This window comes from Etheostoma cragini, chromosome 13 (genome assembly GCF_013103735.1).
Source record: "Etheostoma cragini isolate CJK2018 chromosome 13, CSU_Ecrag_1.0, whole genome shotgun sequence".
Lineage (NCBI taxonomy): Eukaryota > Metazoa > Chordata > Actinopteri > Perciformes > Percidae > Etheostoma > Etheostoma cragini.
Window position 1 is genome coordinate 23,237,624 of NC_048419.1, and position 19,505 is coordinate 23,257,128.

Below are 19,505 nucleotides of genomic sequence, written 5' to 3' on the forward strand. Positions count from 1 at the left end.
GTTTTTTTCTGTCAAGATGGGTTGCTGAGTGTACATTACTGAGAAATAAAATGAACTTTTTTGATTTTTGGAAAAAGGGTGCAATGAAACAAAGAGTGAAAAATTTAAAGGGGTCTGAATACTTTCCGTACCCACTGTACATTCATTGCCAACTGTCACTCCTATCTTTTCTACAATCCTAGCTGAGCTAGGAAAAGAGAAAGTAGATGAAGGGTGAGGAGACAAGAGTTCACAAGAGATTCATTCAGGAGTAACAAGAGAGGCCGATAAGAAAGTACCATGTACCATTTGCCTGCCTGTTGTGCGGTGTACTATGCAAAGAGGTGGCTGTGCTGCCTAATGTATGATGTGTCTTCATGTCACATGACGCTGACTGATCCCTTTTGCTGTTTGTTTGAGGTTTTTAAAACCTCCAGTCATATGCTTCCACTTAGGACTGGGTAATAATACATCATTTCTGTTGTGTGTATTGCTTTGGAGTGGAGTTGTATGGTGAAAAAAAAAAAAAAAAAAAAAAAAAAAAAAAAAAAAAAAAAAAATCGAGACAGCATAGTTTTGCAATATTTTCCATGGCAGTACTTAAAATCTGATAAAAGCTTAAAATCAATTTGCTTTTTGGGTTTGAGGTTTTCTTTAAAAATCTGTTTAGATAATACAGAAGTTTACAAAGTTTTCCTTTGGGGACAGTTTAAAAAAAAAAAGATTACAAATTGCAATATATCGGGTAAGTAATGCAATATGTTTAAATATCGCAAAAATACTGTATCGTGAATAGGGCGGCACAATATGACAAAAATATCTAATTGGGATTATTTTGAATGTTATTGCGATATGATTAACAAAATTGGAGGGAATGATCATTTTGTATAATTCTTATTTTCATTGAAAATTTAAAGAAATTAGAATGATTCTAGTGTGATTTTTACGCGGATCAGTACCAAACAAAATACTTTTTTACTGTAGGATACAATTTGTAGGCTGCAACGTCTCTGCAGCACCACAATACTTAATTCTGAATGGATTTACTCATATTTTGCCATTAACAAATATCGCGCCCCTCTGCAATTTGGATATTGCAGTTTCGACACAATTGCGATTAATTGTGCAGCCAAAATCGTGACACAAGTTTTGTATTGCGGGGCCGCTGGTGATTCTAAGAGGCCCCACCGATAATCAAAGCAAGAAAATAATTTAATGGGAGTTCTTCTTTGAGTTTTGTAGGATGTAATGCATGAGAGGGGAACAGTTTGGTGTGTCAACCATTTTATTTCTAACACCTACTGTACATTGCTGTAAACAACATTCATGCTTCCTCTTTTTACTGCCCAAAAATAAAGTAAAAGGCCTCAAAATCTTTGCAAAAATGAGAGCGTCATGTCAGTTTTACACTCTTCATTCAAGTGAATGAAACTAAATATGAAACTGTTGGTGTGGTGTTTTCAAAACGTTAACATATCTAAATCAGGCTGCTGTATGTCTCTATCGGCTTGGTCCACGATTAGGCCTACACGATTCAGGGGAAAATATGAGTCACGATTTCTTTTTTGCTTATAATTGATATCACGATTCTCTGCCACGATTTTTTTGACCATGACAAAAAAACAAATTGGCAGTAGTTTTTGGCACTTAAAGCACATGGCGCATCACCACAAGCCTGCAAACAGAGGCTTCAATGAAGAGAAGGGAGAGCATTGTACCACTTGGGAGCACTTTAAAACCTATTTTATGCAGTCTAATTAAATTAAGAGTTTCTTTTTTTTTAACCCTTGTGTTGTCTTCCTGGGTTAAAACCTGACAAAAATTTGACATTTTTGTCCCTTTTTCAGACATTTTCTTTTTTTTTTTTTTTTCTTCACTAACACCACCTTACTACCACTAGTTTTACAGTACATTTTGGAATTCATGATCAATAACCCTCATGTATATAGAATTATACCCAATCTGAGTTAAAAAAGCTGAAATTATGAATTATTTTGACTAATAGTTAAGATCAGAGGAACATACAAATTAGTTTAGTTAGGAATGAAAGTGAGTGGAATCCGATCCATTGTTTTGTGGTAATTTGAATCACGATTTTATAGCAATTAATTGTGCAGGCCTATTCACGACGTCTGAAAATTTTGATAAGCCCATATGAGATATATTCTAAGTGTCCCATCCAACATCTCGGGCGATGTGGTTTGCCGTTACACGCCAAGGAATAGACAGTCTACCATTTTCATTTCTATGCTGCCTCTCTCTAGTTAAATACACATTTGTTCTTTGCAAACGGAAATGATGTACGTATTTATATAAACATGGTCACTCAAGACGCGTTCTAATTCCAGGTGGAAACTGACGTACAGGTGGCCACCTTCTCGTAATAACCAGTATGGACATCGGGACTGATTCCAGCTAGCAAAAAGCTTTTCAATATACACATGGCCACCTTACTGTTTTGTTGTAAAGACAGACTTGAAAATCGTGCGGCTGTCCTTTAATCCAGTCTTTGGGCCTTTGTTGGTTTCTATCCAGGTGGTGCGTTTGTGCCAGAACCCCAAGGTGGCTTTGAAGAATAGTCCCCCCTACATCCTGGACCTGCTGCCAGATACCTACCAGCATCTACGCACCGTTTTGTCCCGATACGAGGGCAAAATGGAGATCCTTGGGGAGAACGAGTATTTTCGCGTAGTCATGGACAACTTGACCAACAAGACTAAGCAGACCATGAGCCTTTTTAAGGAGGCCAAGGAGAGGATGTATGAGGAGAACTCTCAGCCCAGGTTGGTTTACCGTATATCCTGATGAAATGTCATTCATCCTTGTGGGTGGATATTTAGGCAGGGAGAAAGAGTTGAAAAGCAGGAAAGGTGTTTGGGAAACTTACAGATGTTACAAAGATGTTACAAGTATCTATGAAATGAGACGAATTGTTCTTAGTATAGGTTGAGTTAGAGTAAGTGCTAAACACTAATGCTTGTGTACATATCTGGCTTTTTTACAAAAGGAAACATTTTGTTCCTATATAAAATCAAAATTCTAAGTAAACTCATCCAAAGTGAGTCCTCTGTTACTGTATTTTCACAAGACTGGGAAAACCTTCTCCACGCTCCAGCACTGTGAAATCCAACCGTTGACATTTAGCAGAAGCAGACTCAAGTAAAACCACTCGTATGCTCGATAAAGGCATGCTTAAACTTTCACAATCACATTCACTTCCTCTATTTCTCAGAAAGTCATTACTAAGCATTACTACTTCCTGAGACGCACTCTGATTTGAATCAAGCGTTTCTTCAGATGTTCTGCATCAACAACTATTGTAAAGGTTAGCAAATGTATCTGTCACTGGGGCTTTACTACTACAGTCCCATTAAGTGACTTGTTGACATGTTAACTTACTTGGTCTCCGTCCTCCCTCAGCAGGTGTAATCTCTCACGCTACTTCATCCTTGGGAATTTATTTTTTAAACTAAAAGAGTGGCCTCCCTTTTGCTGAAAAATAGTGGTTCATAACAAAAGATGTATTTTTATGAATGAAAGATAAAAAAAAAAAAGAAGAAGTTTGATTTAGAAAGGGCTAGGTTTAAACGCTACACTTCTTGACTTCCATGTTAGAAAAAGTGGATGAAGTGAATTATTGTACAGTGTATAAAATATTTTAAGCATGCCTCCCTGAATGACGCTTAACATTTCAAAGTTTAAACATTGTGACGGAGCTGAAGTATGCGGAAGTTCTGCGCGACTGAAAAGCGTTAGAATAAAGATAAAATGTAAATAGAAGTGTGATTTGCCTTGTTTAGTAATGGATAAGCACATTCAAACATGGTTTTTAAATGCCTGTAATCTTTGAGCGGTGATATGAATTTGGACAAATATCAGAACATAGTCTAATAATATTCCTAATTAACATTACACGTCATTTAGCTGACACTTTTATCCAAAGGGACTTACAATTGCTATATGTCAGAGGTTGCACGCCTGGATCAACTAGGGGTTGAGTGTCTTGCTCAGGGACACATTGGTGTGTGTAACGCAGTGGGATTCAAACCTAGATCTTCCACACCAAAGCCATGGCAAAATAAACCTAACTTGTATTTCTTTCTTCGTCTCTTCTCTCACTCAGGCGGAACCTTACCAAGCTGTCTCTGATCTTCAGTCACATGCTAGCGGAGCTAAAAGCCATCTTCCCCAATGGTTTATTTCAGGGAGACAACTTCAGGATCACCAAAGCTGATGCTGCCGAATTTTGGAGGAGGTCATTTGGGGACAAGTGAGTTTTTACTATAGGTTACTTAAGTTTTTTTTTTTTTTTTTTAAACCATTAGTATCACATGTTTTAAGTATCTCTTGGTTTGTGCTTGTAAACTTTGTTGTGAAGCTGTTTTCCTTCACACCAAACGTAATCTGTAGTTTCTTGATTTGAACTTGTTTGCCAAGTTTTTACATTGTTTAGCAAGCTCTGAGCTGTAGGTTTTAAGATTGTGAGCGTGATTGAGGATATTTAAAACTGATGAATTAGGTTAGGGTCCTACAAACCCTGTGACTTTCTGCCCCCCCTCTCTCCTATGTAATGTAGGACCATTGTGCCATGGAGGACGTTTCGTCAGGCTCTCCACGAATTCCACCCCATCAGCTCGGGCTTGGAGGCCATGGCTCTCAAATCCACCATCGACCTCACCTGCAACGACTACATCTCTGTCTTTGAGTTTGACATCTTCACCAGGCTCTTCCAGGTAAGGAGCTCTACAGATCAATGTCGTAATTCAGTGAAGCATTAGAAAGTCTGAATATAATTTAAACGTTTAGAAAATCAAAAAAATATGCTGTGTGGACATAAAAAAAATAATATTTCCTGCCTTTGTTGGTAGTTGCTGTAAATGTTTGTGTCAAATTCCTGTCTGGATTAGGGATGTTAATAATTAACAGTTAACCAAATAGAATTGATTAGTCCGATCAGTTAAACAGTTAATATAATTTCCTTTTTAGAAGTAATCCAAGTTTGTTGCATTGTTGGTGCGTTTGTGGGTGGGGTTGGAGTGACTCAGTCGGCTGCTTCTCTATTAACAGTTAATGAGGGTTGGCCATCAGATAAAATAAAATCTAAATTAGCATCCCTAGTCTGGATAATCTAAAATGTGGGTAAGAAAGCAGAACCAAGTTGTCAACAACAGTTGCAATCTAATTAGGATTTTGTTTTTTGTGTTGTGTAGCCATGGTCATCTCTTTTAAGGAACTGGAACAGTCTGGCAGTCACACACCCTGGTTACATGGCCTTCCTAACCTACGACGAGGTCAAGGCTCGACTGCACAGGTTCATCCACAAACCTGGCAGGTGAGACACAGACGTCCCTTAGAAAGACATGAATCATGATTTTAGTTTTGGAAGTTTTGGATGGGTTTAGGGAGGGATGGGATTTGCAACCGCATTAAATATACTGTTACAATAAAAAAAAATAAAAAAACTGCCAGTCCGCGCTATTGGTTGAGATTATTGTTTTCTCTCTCAGCTACATCTTCAGGCTGAGCTGCACTCGGCTGGGCCAGTGGGCAATCGGCTACGTGACAGCCGATGGGAACATCCTGCAGACCATCCCCCATAACAAACCACTCTTCCAAGCCCTCATTGATGGATACAGAGAGGGATTGTGAGTCCCACTACAACGCAGTGGCACCAATGTATACATTTTAGGGTACAAAACATGTATTGGTTGCATTGCTAGATGCAATGCAAGTAACAAAACGGGGTATCAAGACGAGAGGCTCTTAAACATAGATATGAAACAGACTACAACAAAGATCAGAACAGGGAATCTTCAGATAAAGCCGTGGTGTACCCTGTCGGGTCATATTTATCACTGGTAGAAGGAAAAACTACTTTCAATTCAAAAAAATCAGCATGTAGGAGAATTTATTTTCTTGCATGAATATTGTTGCATCACTGAAAATATTTCTTTAAAGTATCAAACATTCTACCACTGAAAGGCAGCAGTAAAAGCTTGTAGCTTGCTGCTTGGTGGTGTGCAACAGCTGTAGTCCACTTGGATTGATTGACATGATGATACAAACATAAAAAATGTCCATAGAAACTTCTAACACCTTCTGCAGCACAGTCCCCCTTTTTTTGCTTTTGATCCATATCTTCAGAATGTGGCAAACACTCATCCCTTTACAAATAAGTTGCTAAATATGCAGCTTAGTGTGACACAGAAATAAGATACTTTATTGTTTAAAGCCAACATCTAGCAAACGTGAGAGCAGTTTAAATACGTGTCACCATTCAGTCGAGGCGGGGATTCTTGATTTTAAAGTAGCTCTAATCCATATTTTAAATGAAAAGAAACTAAATGTTTTAGCGTATTTTTGGTCATTGTTTTAGGCTTTACGGCTAAGTTAAGAAACTTCACACTGTGATCCTAATGTGTTTGTATGTGTGTGTGTCTTTTTACATATGCGGTGGTTCTGTAGCTATCTGTTCCCAGATGGTCGTACACAGAACCCAGACCTAACAGGGCTGTGTGAACCTTCTCCACAGGACCACATCAAAGTCACTCAGGTTGGGCCTTGTTTGTTTCTCATCTGCAAGCTGCTTGTGCCTCAGAAATGCTGTTTTAACACAACTCTAGTAGTCACACTGCAAAAGAAGCATAAGGCCAATCAGTGCCCCCATGTTATACTACAATATACACTGTAGACCAATGGCAATGACTAAATAAAACCCTCTAGGACTTGACTCGTAACTTTTCAACTATGATCCTATCATATAAACAACCTGTGTCTCCTCTTCCTCCCTGCAGGAGCAGTATGAGCTGTACTGTGAGATGGGCTCCACTTTCCAACTCTGCAAGATCTGCGCAGAGAACGACAAGGATGTGAAGATCGAGCCCTGCAGACACCTGATGTGCACCTCCTGTCTGACTGCCTGGCAGGTGAGGCTGCATGCACACTAGAAAGTTTTGTTGATTTGTTTGCTGGCAGCTCTGTAAATCCGGACAGTCAATCTTTCTTCCTCACTGCTGTAAATATGTATTTAATCATTTAAATTTCATATAAAACATACTTCAACATAATTTAAAATCATCGATAGTCATGAGATCTCCAAGTGTTGCCTTTAATTACGTGTATATTTTTCTGCTATAATTTAGCAGGAAGCTTCCCCTTTTTTATCTAATCTCTTCTTTAAATATGCTTTTGATGGTGTTTATTGCTAAAGCAAACTTCCTCCATGTCAATTTGTTTTCTGGCTTTTTCAGAGTAACATGCATTTCCCCAACAGTAATTCAAATCAGTACAAGTAGAAACATCTGTAATGTTTCCATTTGCTTCGTTATTGCATGCAAATGTTTTGGATCCCTGTGAAGCTAGCGTCAATGAAACTTCCACAATAGAGGCCTTCCAGCTGCTTAAAGGGCATAATCCCACCCTACTCTTTTAGGCTTTTAATTTGAAACATATACAAAAAGATAAGTGTGGAGTTTAATTGACAATTGCATAGCATTGATGGCAAAAAGGGGGTAAGTGATTTGAAATAATTAGTGAATCAATACATTAGTATGACATGAATTTGTACTGATGAAATAGTTTACCATGTGTTGGCTCACGGGTTGAATTCAGCATTAGTTTCTCATCTTAAGTTTTAAGCTTAGTTACAATTGGAATTTGAGTTACCATGATCGATTTATTAATGTGTTCAAATCAGGAAATTCACTGACAACAAGGGAATGCACTAAATGGCTAACATTAAGAAAACTATAATGTCCACAAGGTTTGTCTAACTCAAATAATTCCTCCTGAAAGAACCGCTGGCTAGTCCAAACAAACACAATTTTTTAAATCAGCAACAGCCAGTAGTGCATTGCAAAAAATGAGGAAAAGAAACCAACAACACCAAAGAATCAAACTCACCAGATGCGGAATTGGTAATCTGGCCTTGGTTTGATTTGCAGTCCTCTGCTTTATAGTTATTGTCCTCAAATCAGACTGAATTCCTTGCTTAAATCTCGTTACATTATGGACGAGGTCCAAATTTCAAAAGGACCGAAAAAGTTTTTCCCCTTCTCAACTGAAGGCTACATAACTTCTCCGTCTACTTCCAAAAGCGTTTTCCTTCCCCCCCACTCCAAACAAGTATCTTCCCTTTGTTCTCAGGGCCACGCCCCTTACACCTGTGATCCTGGAGGAAACGGTTCACCTGACCAGTGTTAGCTGTAAGAGACTATGCACGGCAAACACAAGTAAAAGCATTGGTGACGGTTGCTTCTAGTGTCATAACAGAAATGGTATTCTCACTTACTAATCCAAAAATGAAAACAAATTTACTTTTCTTTTCTTAAGATCAACGTTTTTCAATGTTTACCTGCTGTTGGTGAGATTCAGCCCTTTCAGCTGTTGTTCCGTGGTCAATATGCCCTTTCCTTCTTCACCATTGTTTTTTTTACTTTTGGATCATGGATTTGCCTATAAAACAATGTCAGTATAGGTATAACATGAAAGCACTACTTTGTTTGTTTATCAACATTTTACTTGTAATTGCTTCAGCCTATATATCTGATGCTCATTGGTAGTGGTGGGACTCTCTGGGCACCTTGCAATTTAATTTGATTCCTAATACGAGGCCAACGATTGGATTCTAAGATGCCTCTCAATGCAACCATTTTTTTTAATGATTTTTGACATACACAGTATTTGTCACACAAGTTTTAAGGAAATGTTTTGTCTCCCGAGGTTTTTATTGTGTAGTCATTCCATGCCTAAGCCTTTAACATGATTGTGAAAGTCGCCTCCTCTCACTGTAATCTTCCATGTCAGAGGCTCGGTTATGTTTAAAGGTGGAGAATTGGCTTTTTAGAACATGAAACATGAGGTGGTCTGATGTAATGTGTGTCTTATTAGATCATGTGTATATATACAAAACGTATTTTTTTTTTTTTTTTCTGCACTCTTGCATAACTCTACGTTGATGTCCATTATTCCATCCTCTTTCAGTCACTCTTGTACATGTCTGGAGACAGTAAGTTAAAAATAAAAACACTTTTAACAATCTGTTATTAACTTATCAGAATCAAGCATTGATTTGTTCTAAAGAGAATCGCGATGCATCTAAGAATCAATGATTTTTCCCTCCCCTACTTATTGGTAGTTTAAAAGTTCCCTGTTCCTCCCTTTGGGCTCTCACGCTGTTAGAAAGACACGTACAGCTGTAATTAGTGTTGGAGCAGAAATAGAGGGACTCATGTCTGACATGGCCCCTCAAATTTAAACGGTGCTTTCTGTGTGTATGTATCAGGAGTCAGAGGGTCAAGGATGCCCCTTTTGCCGCTGTGAAATTAAAGGCACGGAGCCCATCGTGGTGGACCCCTTCCACCCGAAGGCCAGCGGGGGTTCCTTTGCCGGTTTCCAGGGGTCCAGCAGAGCAGAAGCTGCCGCCAATGATGACGAAGATGACGATCGCCTGGAGGACCACCTTCTCATGAGCAGGCTGGCCTGCACGAAGGTAAGAGGATCACATACAAAAGGTTTGTCAGGACAGACGCACAGATTTATCCTCCAGAATCCATGTGGGATCATCTTAGTCCCTGCTGACTGAAATGGCTGCTGTTGAACTCTCTCTATGCTATTAGTTTAGGTTGTAGTAGTGGAATTGAACTCTCATTGCTTTGTGCTATGTAACCTCTCTAAATGTGTGTATGGATGTGTTTGTGTGTGTGTGCAGGTGGAGCGCCCACCATCTCCAATGTCTCAGCTGCCTCCGGTGCCCCCGCGACTGGACCTCCTGCAGCCGAGACCCTCCAGCTCCCACAGCGTTCAGGCTCAGGGAGCCACAGCCAAGGTAAGCGTGTGTGTGAGAAGAATTGCGTTTTAACTGGGAGTTAAGGCCAATGAATGCATCCTGCGATTCTTTAAAAAAGTTAAATGCACACACAAAGCCTCCACAGAGCCATAAATCAGCCTTTAGAAGGTCAAGCCTACTTACCAAACCTCTGATCTACTGACCGCTGCACTAACACAGCCAACATGAGCTCCCTATCAGTAAAGAAGAATGTTTGTCTACGATGTCACCATCCACTCTTATCTCCATGGCAGATTGCAGCCACTCACAGAGACAAACCACTACCTCCGCCTCCAGCCCTAAGAGAGCTGCCACCTCCTCCCCCACCAGAGCGCCCCTCCCTGGTCGGCCAGGACTCCAGATTCCAGAGGAGACCCCTGCCTTCCACCCCCGACCAGCCCGCCTGGGCTTCCAACTACATGGTCCCACGTCCGGCAACCAAGGCCCTGTCGGCCTTGTCCTCGACCCCTCCGAGCAATGGACCAAGTGGAGAGGGAAGCAAACCCCAAGCAGCTACTAATGCTATCTACTGCCTGACTGCAAGGTATGGCGCTCTGCTGTTGGGCGGTGCAATAGATAGGTAGTTCTGGTCACATCAGGAAGGAAGAACAAATGGCTGTAAAAGTACAAGTTCAAGTAATGCAGCCATAGGGCAACGGTATATTTACAATTTTTCATAATAAGTCATTGTGTGACCACATTGTTCTGGACAGACCAGCAACCGCTGTTAAATATGATGTTTCCATTTTAAGCCATACCCACTGGCATGGCAAAGGAAAAATATGTGAGGAAGTGAGTCAGATCTGCTAAAACATAGGGCATGATGTGCAGATGTACACGTTGCTGAAATACAGTAGACAAATACACATACACAAATATGGCCCGTCCTCTTAACATAAAAAAAAAAGTAATCAGTTTGTCCTTTTTAAGGTCTGTAATAATGGATGCAAATACTGTGATAATAAAAACTCTAAAGGCAAGATTCCCTAACTTAGCTATTGCCCAATAGCCCTTGTCTGAAGAAGGCTGGGGGACCCAGCTGAAAGCTTTGGGAGTGAGTGAGTTTTTATCACAGTGGAGTTATTCCCAAGATCAAGACTGAAGCGCCACGGCTACGTTTTGTGTGTTTATGTGACCTCAGATCTTCTAAAAATGACAGAACCTGCTTATAAACCACAAATGGAAAAAGTTGAGACAATCATGCCATCCCATCATGCTTTGTGTTTTCTATGTATGATCAGATCTCTGCCAGCATCAGCAGTGTTGAGCGGAGAGAAGCCGCCATCTGACTGTGAGGAGAATGAGTACATGAGTCCCACCTCTCTCCCGGCCTCCGGTGCCCCCTGGGTCGTAACCGGCTCCTTGGTGCCCCCGCCCCCGGCCCAGGCAAACCACCACAATGACATCAGGTAACCGGGAGTGATGAAAAGGCTCCCCAGGAACATTCATTGTCCTGGAATTTATAAAAAAATAAAAAAGTGTTTCAGTGTAGAAATTGGCCCTTGGGGCAAAGTGTTAAGAATTGCCATAGAACTGTAAGTCTAACTTTTAGGCTTTCTACCTAACAATTCAAATAAAATGTAACAATTTTGGTTTAACAAGACTTTGCACAGCTCCCAACTAATACCTGTACAAAGACTTTGTGTTGAATCTCCTTTCATTGCTTGCCAAACAGCAAATAAGAAATGATTATGTCTGTCACACTGTAGCCGCTTATGTGGTGCATCCAACAGGGCTGCACAATTAATCGCAATTGTATCAAAATCGCAATATGGACTAGTGCAAAATCCAAATTGCAGGGGGCACAACATTGTGTCTCATCAAAGATATTAGCTAGGGAAAGTATATGGGAATTGTAAAGGGGAAGAAACTAAATAAATACTCCATATAGATGTCAACGCAATGAAAGTCAATGTAATTTATCATTTTTCAGAAAAAACAATGATGGAATTGTCCTAATTTGGGTAATTTTATAGAAAGGATATCTTTAAATCTAAGGAACCTGATACTGATGACTCACTACAGATAATTAGACTATATTACACATTTTTAAGGGAATTCATAACTGGATTTTGTACATGCAGTAATACTGGCCTAATTGCTGCCATGAAGTACCTGAGCAGTGATTTTGGTTCTGTCCACCAGGGGGCTCTGGAGCCTCAGTTTTGTTTGTCCATGGAGGTCCCATTCCAAAACACACTATATATTCTTATGTGCTTCACCTCCTTGAATAAATAATTTTAGAGGAGATGACGCAAATCAATGTTGGACAAGAAGGCAGCGATGTTTCTCAACTTGTTGCTTCGATGTAATGAGTCAAGACTACAGGAAGAATGTATGGAAAAGCTTCTGAAATGAAAAAAAAAGAGAGCTGGATGTCGTGGTGTGAGCCTAAAAACGATGAGAGAAGCAGCGGCAACCCTGGGCGCATGCAAAATTGATGCAGCTTGATATTCAGTACCATTGGATTCATTAAAATCTTAGTACCAATAGTGATATTTTTGAGTTGGAAAGCCTTTTAAAAAGCCTTTTCATCAGAATGTGTTTTAGATCGACTGAAATATCACTAATAATGTCCATACATACGTTCATATATTGGTCATGATATATTAAGACCTGTGATAAACAGTTTTCACTTAAAAAGGTGTTGTTTTATTAACTTTTTGCTTTATTCTGGTTATATTGCTCCTAATCTTAATTTCAGGGACCTTTTCCTGAGAGAGGACTAGATTTTGTGTAAGGACTCAACATAAAGAATGACTATTAATAGCACTCCAAATGATTTCTCCGTTTCCCAGCAGTGAGGCGGATGACATTGACTCTCAGGACCCCCAAGTCTACGAGTCCATGTGTATTATCCAGGCCCAGGCTGGCTCCTCGGAGACGGTGCAGGCCCCTGACCTGGGTAACATTCACACTGTCCTAAGGGGAAACAAAGGGGAACACTTTACAGTTTTATTCTTAAACCTATTCTTGCATACCCGGGTGCTGCTAATATTAATCTACTAAAGTTTTTTGAAGAAGAGGCACTCTAATATTTTGGACAATATTTACACTGTAAGTCGTGTCCTCCTGGTCACACGTAATGATGAATTTGGTTCAGTAATACTGTTTTACCAATAATAATAATTCCTGGGAAATCAGAGAAACTCTTGAATGACTTGAATAAATACAGATGTAGTACATAAAGTGAACATGAGTACGGGAGGTACTGTTTATTTCACGGCTGTTGTATTACAAGGCCATACATTGTACAGGTGTTTCTCTTTCTATTTTCTTTATGGGAACTGCGTATTGTGTACAGACTACAGGTGCTTGTATTTTTTCAGACCACCTTCAACATGCAGCTGCTGTGGTCCCCCTGGTCACCAAGGAGGAGACCAAGGAGGAGGATATTTATGACTGTCCCAGACCGGTCGTCCATCCCGCCCCCACCAAAAGAACCCTGTCAGATATGAGCGGCCCCTCGGTGCCCTTTGGCACTCTCAGCATTGACAGTGACATAAACACCAGTAAGTATTTGTACAAGTTATTATGTTTGCTGTTTTAGGTGGAATACCTCCAATGCTGCTGTCCAGCTGCATAGGAAAAAAACAAAAACGTTTCATCTTTTTTTAGAAATGATTCCGTCTTGAGCTAAAGCTCGTAACCAGCCATCATTGACTATGTTTACATGCACATAATATTACATATTATTACACAGGAACTAAACAGAGCTGAATTAACAGAACTTTAATGCAAGTCTTTCACGTCTACAGCAGTCAGATTCACTGTGTCCACTCAGAAGGAATCACTGCACGTGGGTAGGGACTTGGAATGACATTTGGATCATGTTTAGAGGTTGAAAAACACATTTAAAACTTGCCCTGTTTAAGCCTGTTGGGTACTAACTCTAGCAGGAGGATAATACGGTGTAAGCAGCACCGATTGGTTTTTGTTTTTCTCTCTACTGACAGACCGCCAAATGTACTAACAACAGAGCTAAGTATTGAAATTGACCGGAATTCTCGTTTAAGCGTTTCCATAAATCATAGATTCAAAATCTACTAGTGCGCATTAACTCTGTGTTCACTGCTCTGGAAGCCAAGTGAACCAATACACAGCAAACCCCTCTAATCTTGACTCCAACACACTGTTTTCCCGCTCTGATTGTTGTCTACTCACCCGTGTGTTTCCAGGTTTGTTTGCAGCAGCTGTGGACCCTGAACGTCCGCCCAAACCTCTCCCACGGCGAGCCAACTCGGACCGGCGGCCTCGGCCTGTAAACCGGGAATTTCCTGCAGCATTGCCAGACCTCCCTGGTCCCTCCTCCTCCGCCCCGCCACCTCCTCCGCCGCCTGCTGTCCCTGGAAGCCAAACCCTGAACGGGGAGATTGAATGCCTGATGTCCCAGGGCTACTCCATCCAGGACATCCAGAAAGCCCTGATGATCGCCCAGAACAATCTGGAGACGGCCAAGAACATCCTGCGAGAGTTTGTCTCCATCCCCTCCACGGCACACATCGCCACATAGTCGCTCCGGGCCCGCCCACCCCCTCCGTCTCGTCTCTGTCTCCGACCTGTGCCATTATCATGGGTAGCATATACCAAGCACCTTTCCTGCAGGGCCACAAGTACCCGCCAAAAAAGGCTTTACTCTGAGGAGTAATGCTGCGTTAACGTCATATCACAAGTTGCAGACGAGTGTTGTAGTTTGAAGCGCTCCCATCCAAAGTCGTTCACAACAAACGGTGAACTAACTGCAACAGGTATTACTGTGGCGTTTTAGTGTGGATGTATATTATTTGGATTCTCTTGGACTACTGTTAAACCAATGCAGAGTGTTTGACATTGAAGCCTCAAAATCTCTTGTTTACTCCGGAGATCAAGTTTTTTGTGGGCTCCCTACAACGGAAGTATCCGTTGCTCGGATGGTCGTTGTAAAGGACCAGCTCTGTCAGGGCAGACAAGTCGGATAAGATCTGAACGCAGCATCCACGGAGGACCAAAGCCTTTAATGTGAGCTCTCGTTAGCCAAGCTTTGACCCTGAGGTCCACACGTTTCCCCTCAGCCTGAGTACTCGCCCTCATTAAGCTAAGTGTCGAAGCTGCAGTGATCAGTAGCGGATTGTTGTTTCTGACTCGGCGTCCTACTGCTGGCAGTTGTTCAGTTTGGTGCTTTTTAACGGGCTTCTTGGCAAATTTGTGGCGTACAGAAAATATGTAGCGAGTCAGTTCGGTCGGAAAAATTTAGAGACCAACTCTGTGGTGTGTTTGCTCACGCTGATGAATGTGAATGTGGAGTGGCAGTGCAGTATCGCAGGGCTTGGTGTCGTACGCGTGGCGTCACTGTGGCTCGCTCGCGTGTTTTATTTCCAGTGGTGTTTGAAGTTGAACATATGAGTCCATATTTCCTCTCAGCTCCCGGTTCAACTCTGGTTCTATAATAAAATAACAAGTTTTAATGTTTAAGGACTCTCATAACCTGTTGTGCTGTGTTGTAGTACTAACAATGGCTGGATTTCTCTGAAGTTGATTTTGTCATTTAATAGTCTGCCACCATCCCAGGTGGTCTGACACTGAAGGCTGGTTCATCTACTCTAAAGCTTCTGCATACTCTTCTTGTTTCTTACTAATACACAAAAGGACTTTAACATGGGCTGTTTGACCTCCTCTCATGTGTTAGTGGGGATTTGGCTCAGCATCACATTTGGGCCCAAAACAGCTGAGGAATCAGATTGGAGGGATTTACACTGAGCTACAGCAAAAAAGCAGACGACGGTCACGTGGACTCAGGTACTCAGCAACACTCCCGGGTTGAATGTAACGAACGAACAGATGCTAAAGGACCCATGATCTGATGCTGGCAGTGTTGTGGACGGCCACTAATGACATTACAGAACATTACGATGATTGGATTTTCTTGATTGATACCGCGCCTGCATTTGATTTACATACAACAGGTTTTTAAAAATCTGCTTTGCGATGCCCTGTCCATTCACTTTGTCCCCATTTGAAACTCTGTAGATGTCTCCTTTAGTTACATTAATCCGCCCATCGTGCTGCTTCGCGTGCAACTCAGACATTTCCGTCACTTCATAGAATTTGTTGCAGGATCAATGTCTACAATACTAATGAGCCTTCTCGGCAAAGAAAATGGTAGCGTGGAAATTATTCAGAGTTTAGTTGATCAACAGAAAATTTGATCTGCAACTATTTTGATAATTGTTTGTCTAATTTAAGCAAACAAATATAAGTTCCAGCTTCTCAACTGTGTGGATTTGCCATTTCCTTTGTCTTGATGTGAAAATGAATCGATACTTTTCGGCTTTTAGAGTGTTGATCCAGAAAAACTAGGTGTTTGAAGACACACACTTAGGCTTTAAAAAAAGCATTTCTTTTACACAATCTGACGTTTCACAGACTGAAAGAGGGAATCGAGAAAAATATGAGCCGATCAATTAACGGTGGTAATTGAACATGGTAAACATGCTTGTAAAACAGCATCACCCATGATTCATTTCTTGAACAGAGCAACTCAATTGTCAGTTTGAGCCGTTTGTCCGGCGTCGGGGCTCAGGCCAAGTCTCAAGGCCTCGATTTTAAAGTCATCAATTGGACTTCACTCACATCCAACAAAAAGCTCCAAAGCAACACCTACAATTGAAACGGAGTAAACTTGAAGTAGTCCCAGAGTTGTGAATTTCACTCAGGTTTTTAGATTTCTCTCCAGTGGATCGATGATGAGCTGCCAGAAACGAGGCACGACTTCGTCTCATTTTCACTTTCACACATAAAACAAGAAATATTGTATGTCTGAAGGGTTTCCTTTTACCTATAAGTACGAGCTCCTCCTTTTATCCTTCAAAAAAGATGGTCACTTTGGATTTCTGCAGTAACATGTTCATGTGCCTTCTGTCACTCCCAACCTGCACAGGCCAGCAGACAAACCACAACGGTTCCTCCACATTTACTGTTGAAATTAAATCTACACAGATTGTTTTTAATTGGAGCCTTTTATCAGACTTTTTGTCTCAGATATTCACTTTCAATAACATATCAAGAGTTTAGAGTTGGGTCACTTGATATGCAGGCAGCGTCACAGGAGGTAAAATGGATTGTTAGAGCCACGTCGATACCAAAATCGATAGCTGAGATGAATGAAAACTATTTTTGATACTACCGATACAAAGTCTTGTTTTGAGTACCGATACTCACGGATCAAAACAAACTGTTGGTAATTAAAATATAACCTGCGGAGCTTAATAATGCAATTACCTCATAAATCATTACATGTCTCTCTTACATGATACAGTACCAAAACCAAATGGTCGTATCCCCAACCCGAGTTGATGCTGGTAGATTTATCAGGCTGCAGATTTTAAATAGATATATTTTCCTTCTTTAAATAAGTCGGACACGTCATGTCTGTAGAGGACGTTCGAGGCCGCCTCCATGCTCTTGGAAACAGAAATGTGCTTAATGTGAAGGAAGGTATTGTGAGGAAAAGATGTGAACTTTGATTGTGTCCCTGCTGATAAGACGGAGTTTAGGGAATCGGAGGTTTCCGTATCGCTGTGATTTAACAGAAATCTCGGCGCTTTACATTTGCCCCAAACCAAACGCATCTTAAAGCAACACGCTGCCCCTCAGCTCGCGTTGATTTACAGAGAATGTGGTCAGTCCCTCGGCTTTGTGTTCCCTCTAACGGGCACTAACTCTTGACCGTGAAAGTGCCGCTGTGTGAGGATACATTTGAGGCTGACAGTCGTACTCATGTTGAATCACTGCCAGAGGCTCCTCACACACACACACACACACACACACACACGTAAACTCAGCTGGTGTGTTGGGTTAGAGCCACTGGGTAATGGTGTATTCATGATAACTAGCCTTTTGCCTACTAATAACTTGTCTTCATTGCTTTATTGCCTGTGTAAATATTTTTATTTATTGCCTTTTTAATATCCTCAGCATTTGTTGTTGCCATGTTTTCATGCCCAAGCCATTAAGATTTTTAATTAAACAGTATTTTCTTTAACATCTGATCGGTGTGGTTTGTAGAACAACGGTTTGTACTAATTCTTGGGGAGAGGAACTACACACAGAAGACACTGTTCTCAGAATAAAATAATTGTTGGCTGATGTGTCAAATCTAAATTAAAAGGGAATACATATTTTTACAGCCATGTCTTAGCCTTTGTTTTTAACTTGGTGTAAATGTTTACCAGGTTGATTTTTGTTAAATTATCTAATTTGTAGTAAATTAGAGTAATTATAAAATTACACTTTCACACCTGGATAAAAACACTTTCCTTAACTAGATTTTCTGTAACTTTAAATATAACTTCAAATTGTACTAGAGAAAATAAGAAGTGCATAGATACAAACGAGAAAAAATGAGAAATGTAGTGCACTACCACAACCTACTGAGAACACCTAAACATCAGTATATCCATAAACTATATTCAACATATTCCAGTGAGTAACTCAGTGAAAAGGAACTGGACAAAACGAGAGAATGGCAAAACTGAACGCAGCACAAGAATGGTTTCCTCTCGCTTATCTCTGGAAGCCAAAACCGTATTTGGAAGTCAGATTTGATGCATTGCCCAGCTCTGATCAGCAGCGCCGTTTGGTCGTATAGAAACGTCTGAAACGCAGAAGGGAAGCAGGTCGACAACGCCTCGCATGTTGGTGTGTGAGGCCGAGACTGTTGAGCACTTATACAAAATAGTTCTTTTTAAACTTTATCTCAGTGATAAACGTGTGCTTTTCACTAGGTGAATAAAGACTAGCTGATTTGTTTTGCAGTGCGAAGCTCTGGGGGTGTCTGAATTTGTTGCAGATGTGAGCTGTTTTCTGTCCTTCCTCCCGTCAGACTCCAGCTGGAAATCGGAGCTACTGTTGGAGTCATTTCCAGCTCGTGCTGACAGCGGTTTGGAGGCAGCGCTGCTTCCTGTCTCCTCACTGAGGGACTGTGCAGCGCTAACACACGAGGCCACTCAACTCACTTCTGGTTCACATTAAGCCCTCGGGGCAAAAATAAAACTAAAACGTATTAATTCATACTGCCGCGAAAATAATGATACAGATACAGTCTCTCTTAAAATGGAACATTTTTATTTGGCATTATTTTTCTTAAAAAAAAATATTAAAAACAAAAACACAAGCATTAAAGAATCACATGTACAGTACTTAATTTACACACGTTTAGTGTCAAACTTGTTTTCCCACTGGTGCAAATTCCAGAAGAATAAAACACAAAATGTCGTATTTAAAGAGGAAATTAAATGAGAAGTGGTTGGCGGCAGACGGTTGGTGTTATGGCTTTGGGCAGCTTCTCTAAACCATCATATAAAGACACCGCACACGTGGACACTTCCTGCCCGAGAACGTCCTGTACCTGGATATTTCTACAACATCTCAACTCAGTGGGAAACAACTGAACATATCACTACTTTGTTAATGTTGCAAGTCATCTGGGCAAAATGGCTCTTTTCACAATAACCTACACAGTGAGCAATCAGCCCATCATTTATTCACAACAGGGGCCGTAAAGGAGCATTCCAGCGTTGTTGCATGTTTCAGCTGATTTTCTATAAATGTACCGACGTGCAGATAAGCTCCAGTTTGTGCCGCTCATCTATTATTACATTCAAATGTTTTTTTTCTTCAGAATTAATCCCTGACAATCTTTAAAAAACACTTTTGTCTGTTC

General features: G+C 40.8%; 1 protein-coding gene and 1 long non-coding RNA gene across 3 annotated transcripts in view; one reads left to right on the plus strand and one right to left on the minus strand.

The window, feature by feature from the left end:
* Positions 1 to 15,422, plus strand: part of LOC117955431 (E3 ubiquitin-protein ligase CBL-like) — a 17,022-nt gene extending 1,600 nt beyond the window's left edge. Inside the window, exons 2-15 of one of the 2 annotated variants that reach the window (XM_034889946.1) lie at positions 2,515 to 2,762; positions 4,103 to 4,249; positions 4,556 to 4,712; positions 5,190 to 5,311; positions 5,487 to 5,624; positions 6,445 to 6,532; positions 6,774 to 6,905; positions 9,263 to 9,469; positions 9,689 to 9,805; positions 10,060 to 10,349; positions 11,047 to 11,214; positions 12,607 to 12,710; positions 13,135 to 13,317; positions 13,984 to 15,422. In XM_034889946.1, coding sequence (XP_034745837.1) covers positions 2,515 to 2,762; positions 4,103 to 4,249; positions 4,556 to 4,712; positions 5,190 to 5,311; positions 5,487 to 5,624; positions 6,445 to 6,532; positions 6,774 to 6,905; positions 9,263 to 9,469; positions 9,689 to 9,805; positions 10,060 to 10,349; positions 11,047 to 11,214; positions 12,607 to 12,710; positions 13,135 to 13,317; positions 13,984 to 14,318 — 2,436 coding nt within the window. In that variant the 3' untranslated portion in view covers positions 14,319 to 15,422. Of the gene's footprint in view, positions 1 to 2,514; positions 2,763 to 4,102; positions 4,250 to 4,555; positions 4,713 to 5,189; positions 5,312 to 5,486; positions 5,625 to 6,444; positions 6,533 to 6,773; positions 6,906 to 9,262; positions 9,470 to 9,688; positions 9,806 to 10,059; positions 10,350 to 11,046; positions 11,215 to 12,603; positions 12,711 to 13,134; positions 13,318 to 13,983 lie in introns of both variants that reach the window. The other variant, XM_034889945.1, reaches the window with a different exon arrangement.
* Positions 6,591 to 8,221, minus strand: LOC117955433. The gene is made up of 2 exons (XR_004659043.1): positions 7,882 to 8,221; positions 6,591 to 6,817 (listed from the first exon to the last, which is right to left on the minus strand). It is a non-coding gene; the product is annotated as an uncharacterized LOC117955433 (long non-coding RNA).
* Positions 15,423 to 19,505: the final 4,083 nt, after the last annotated feature.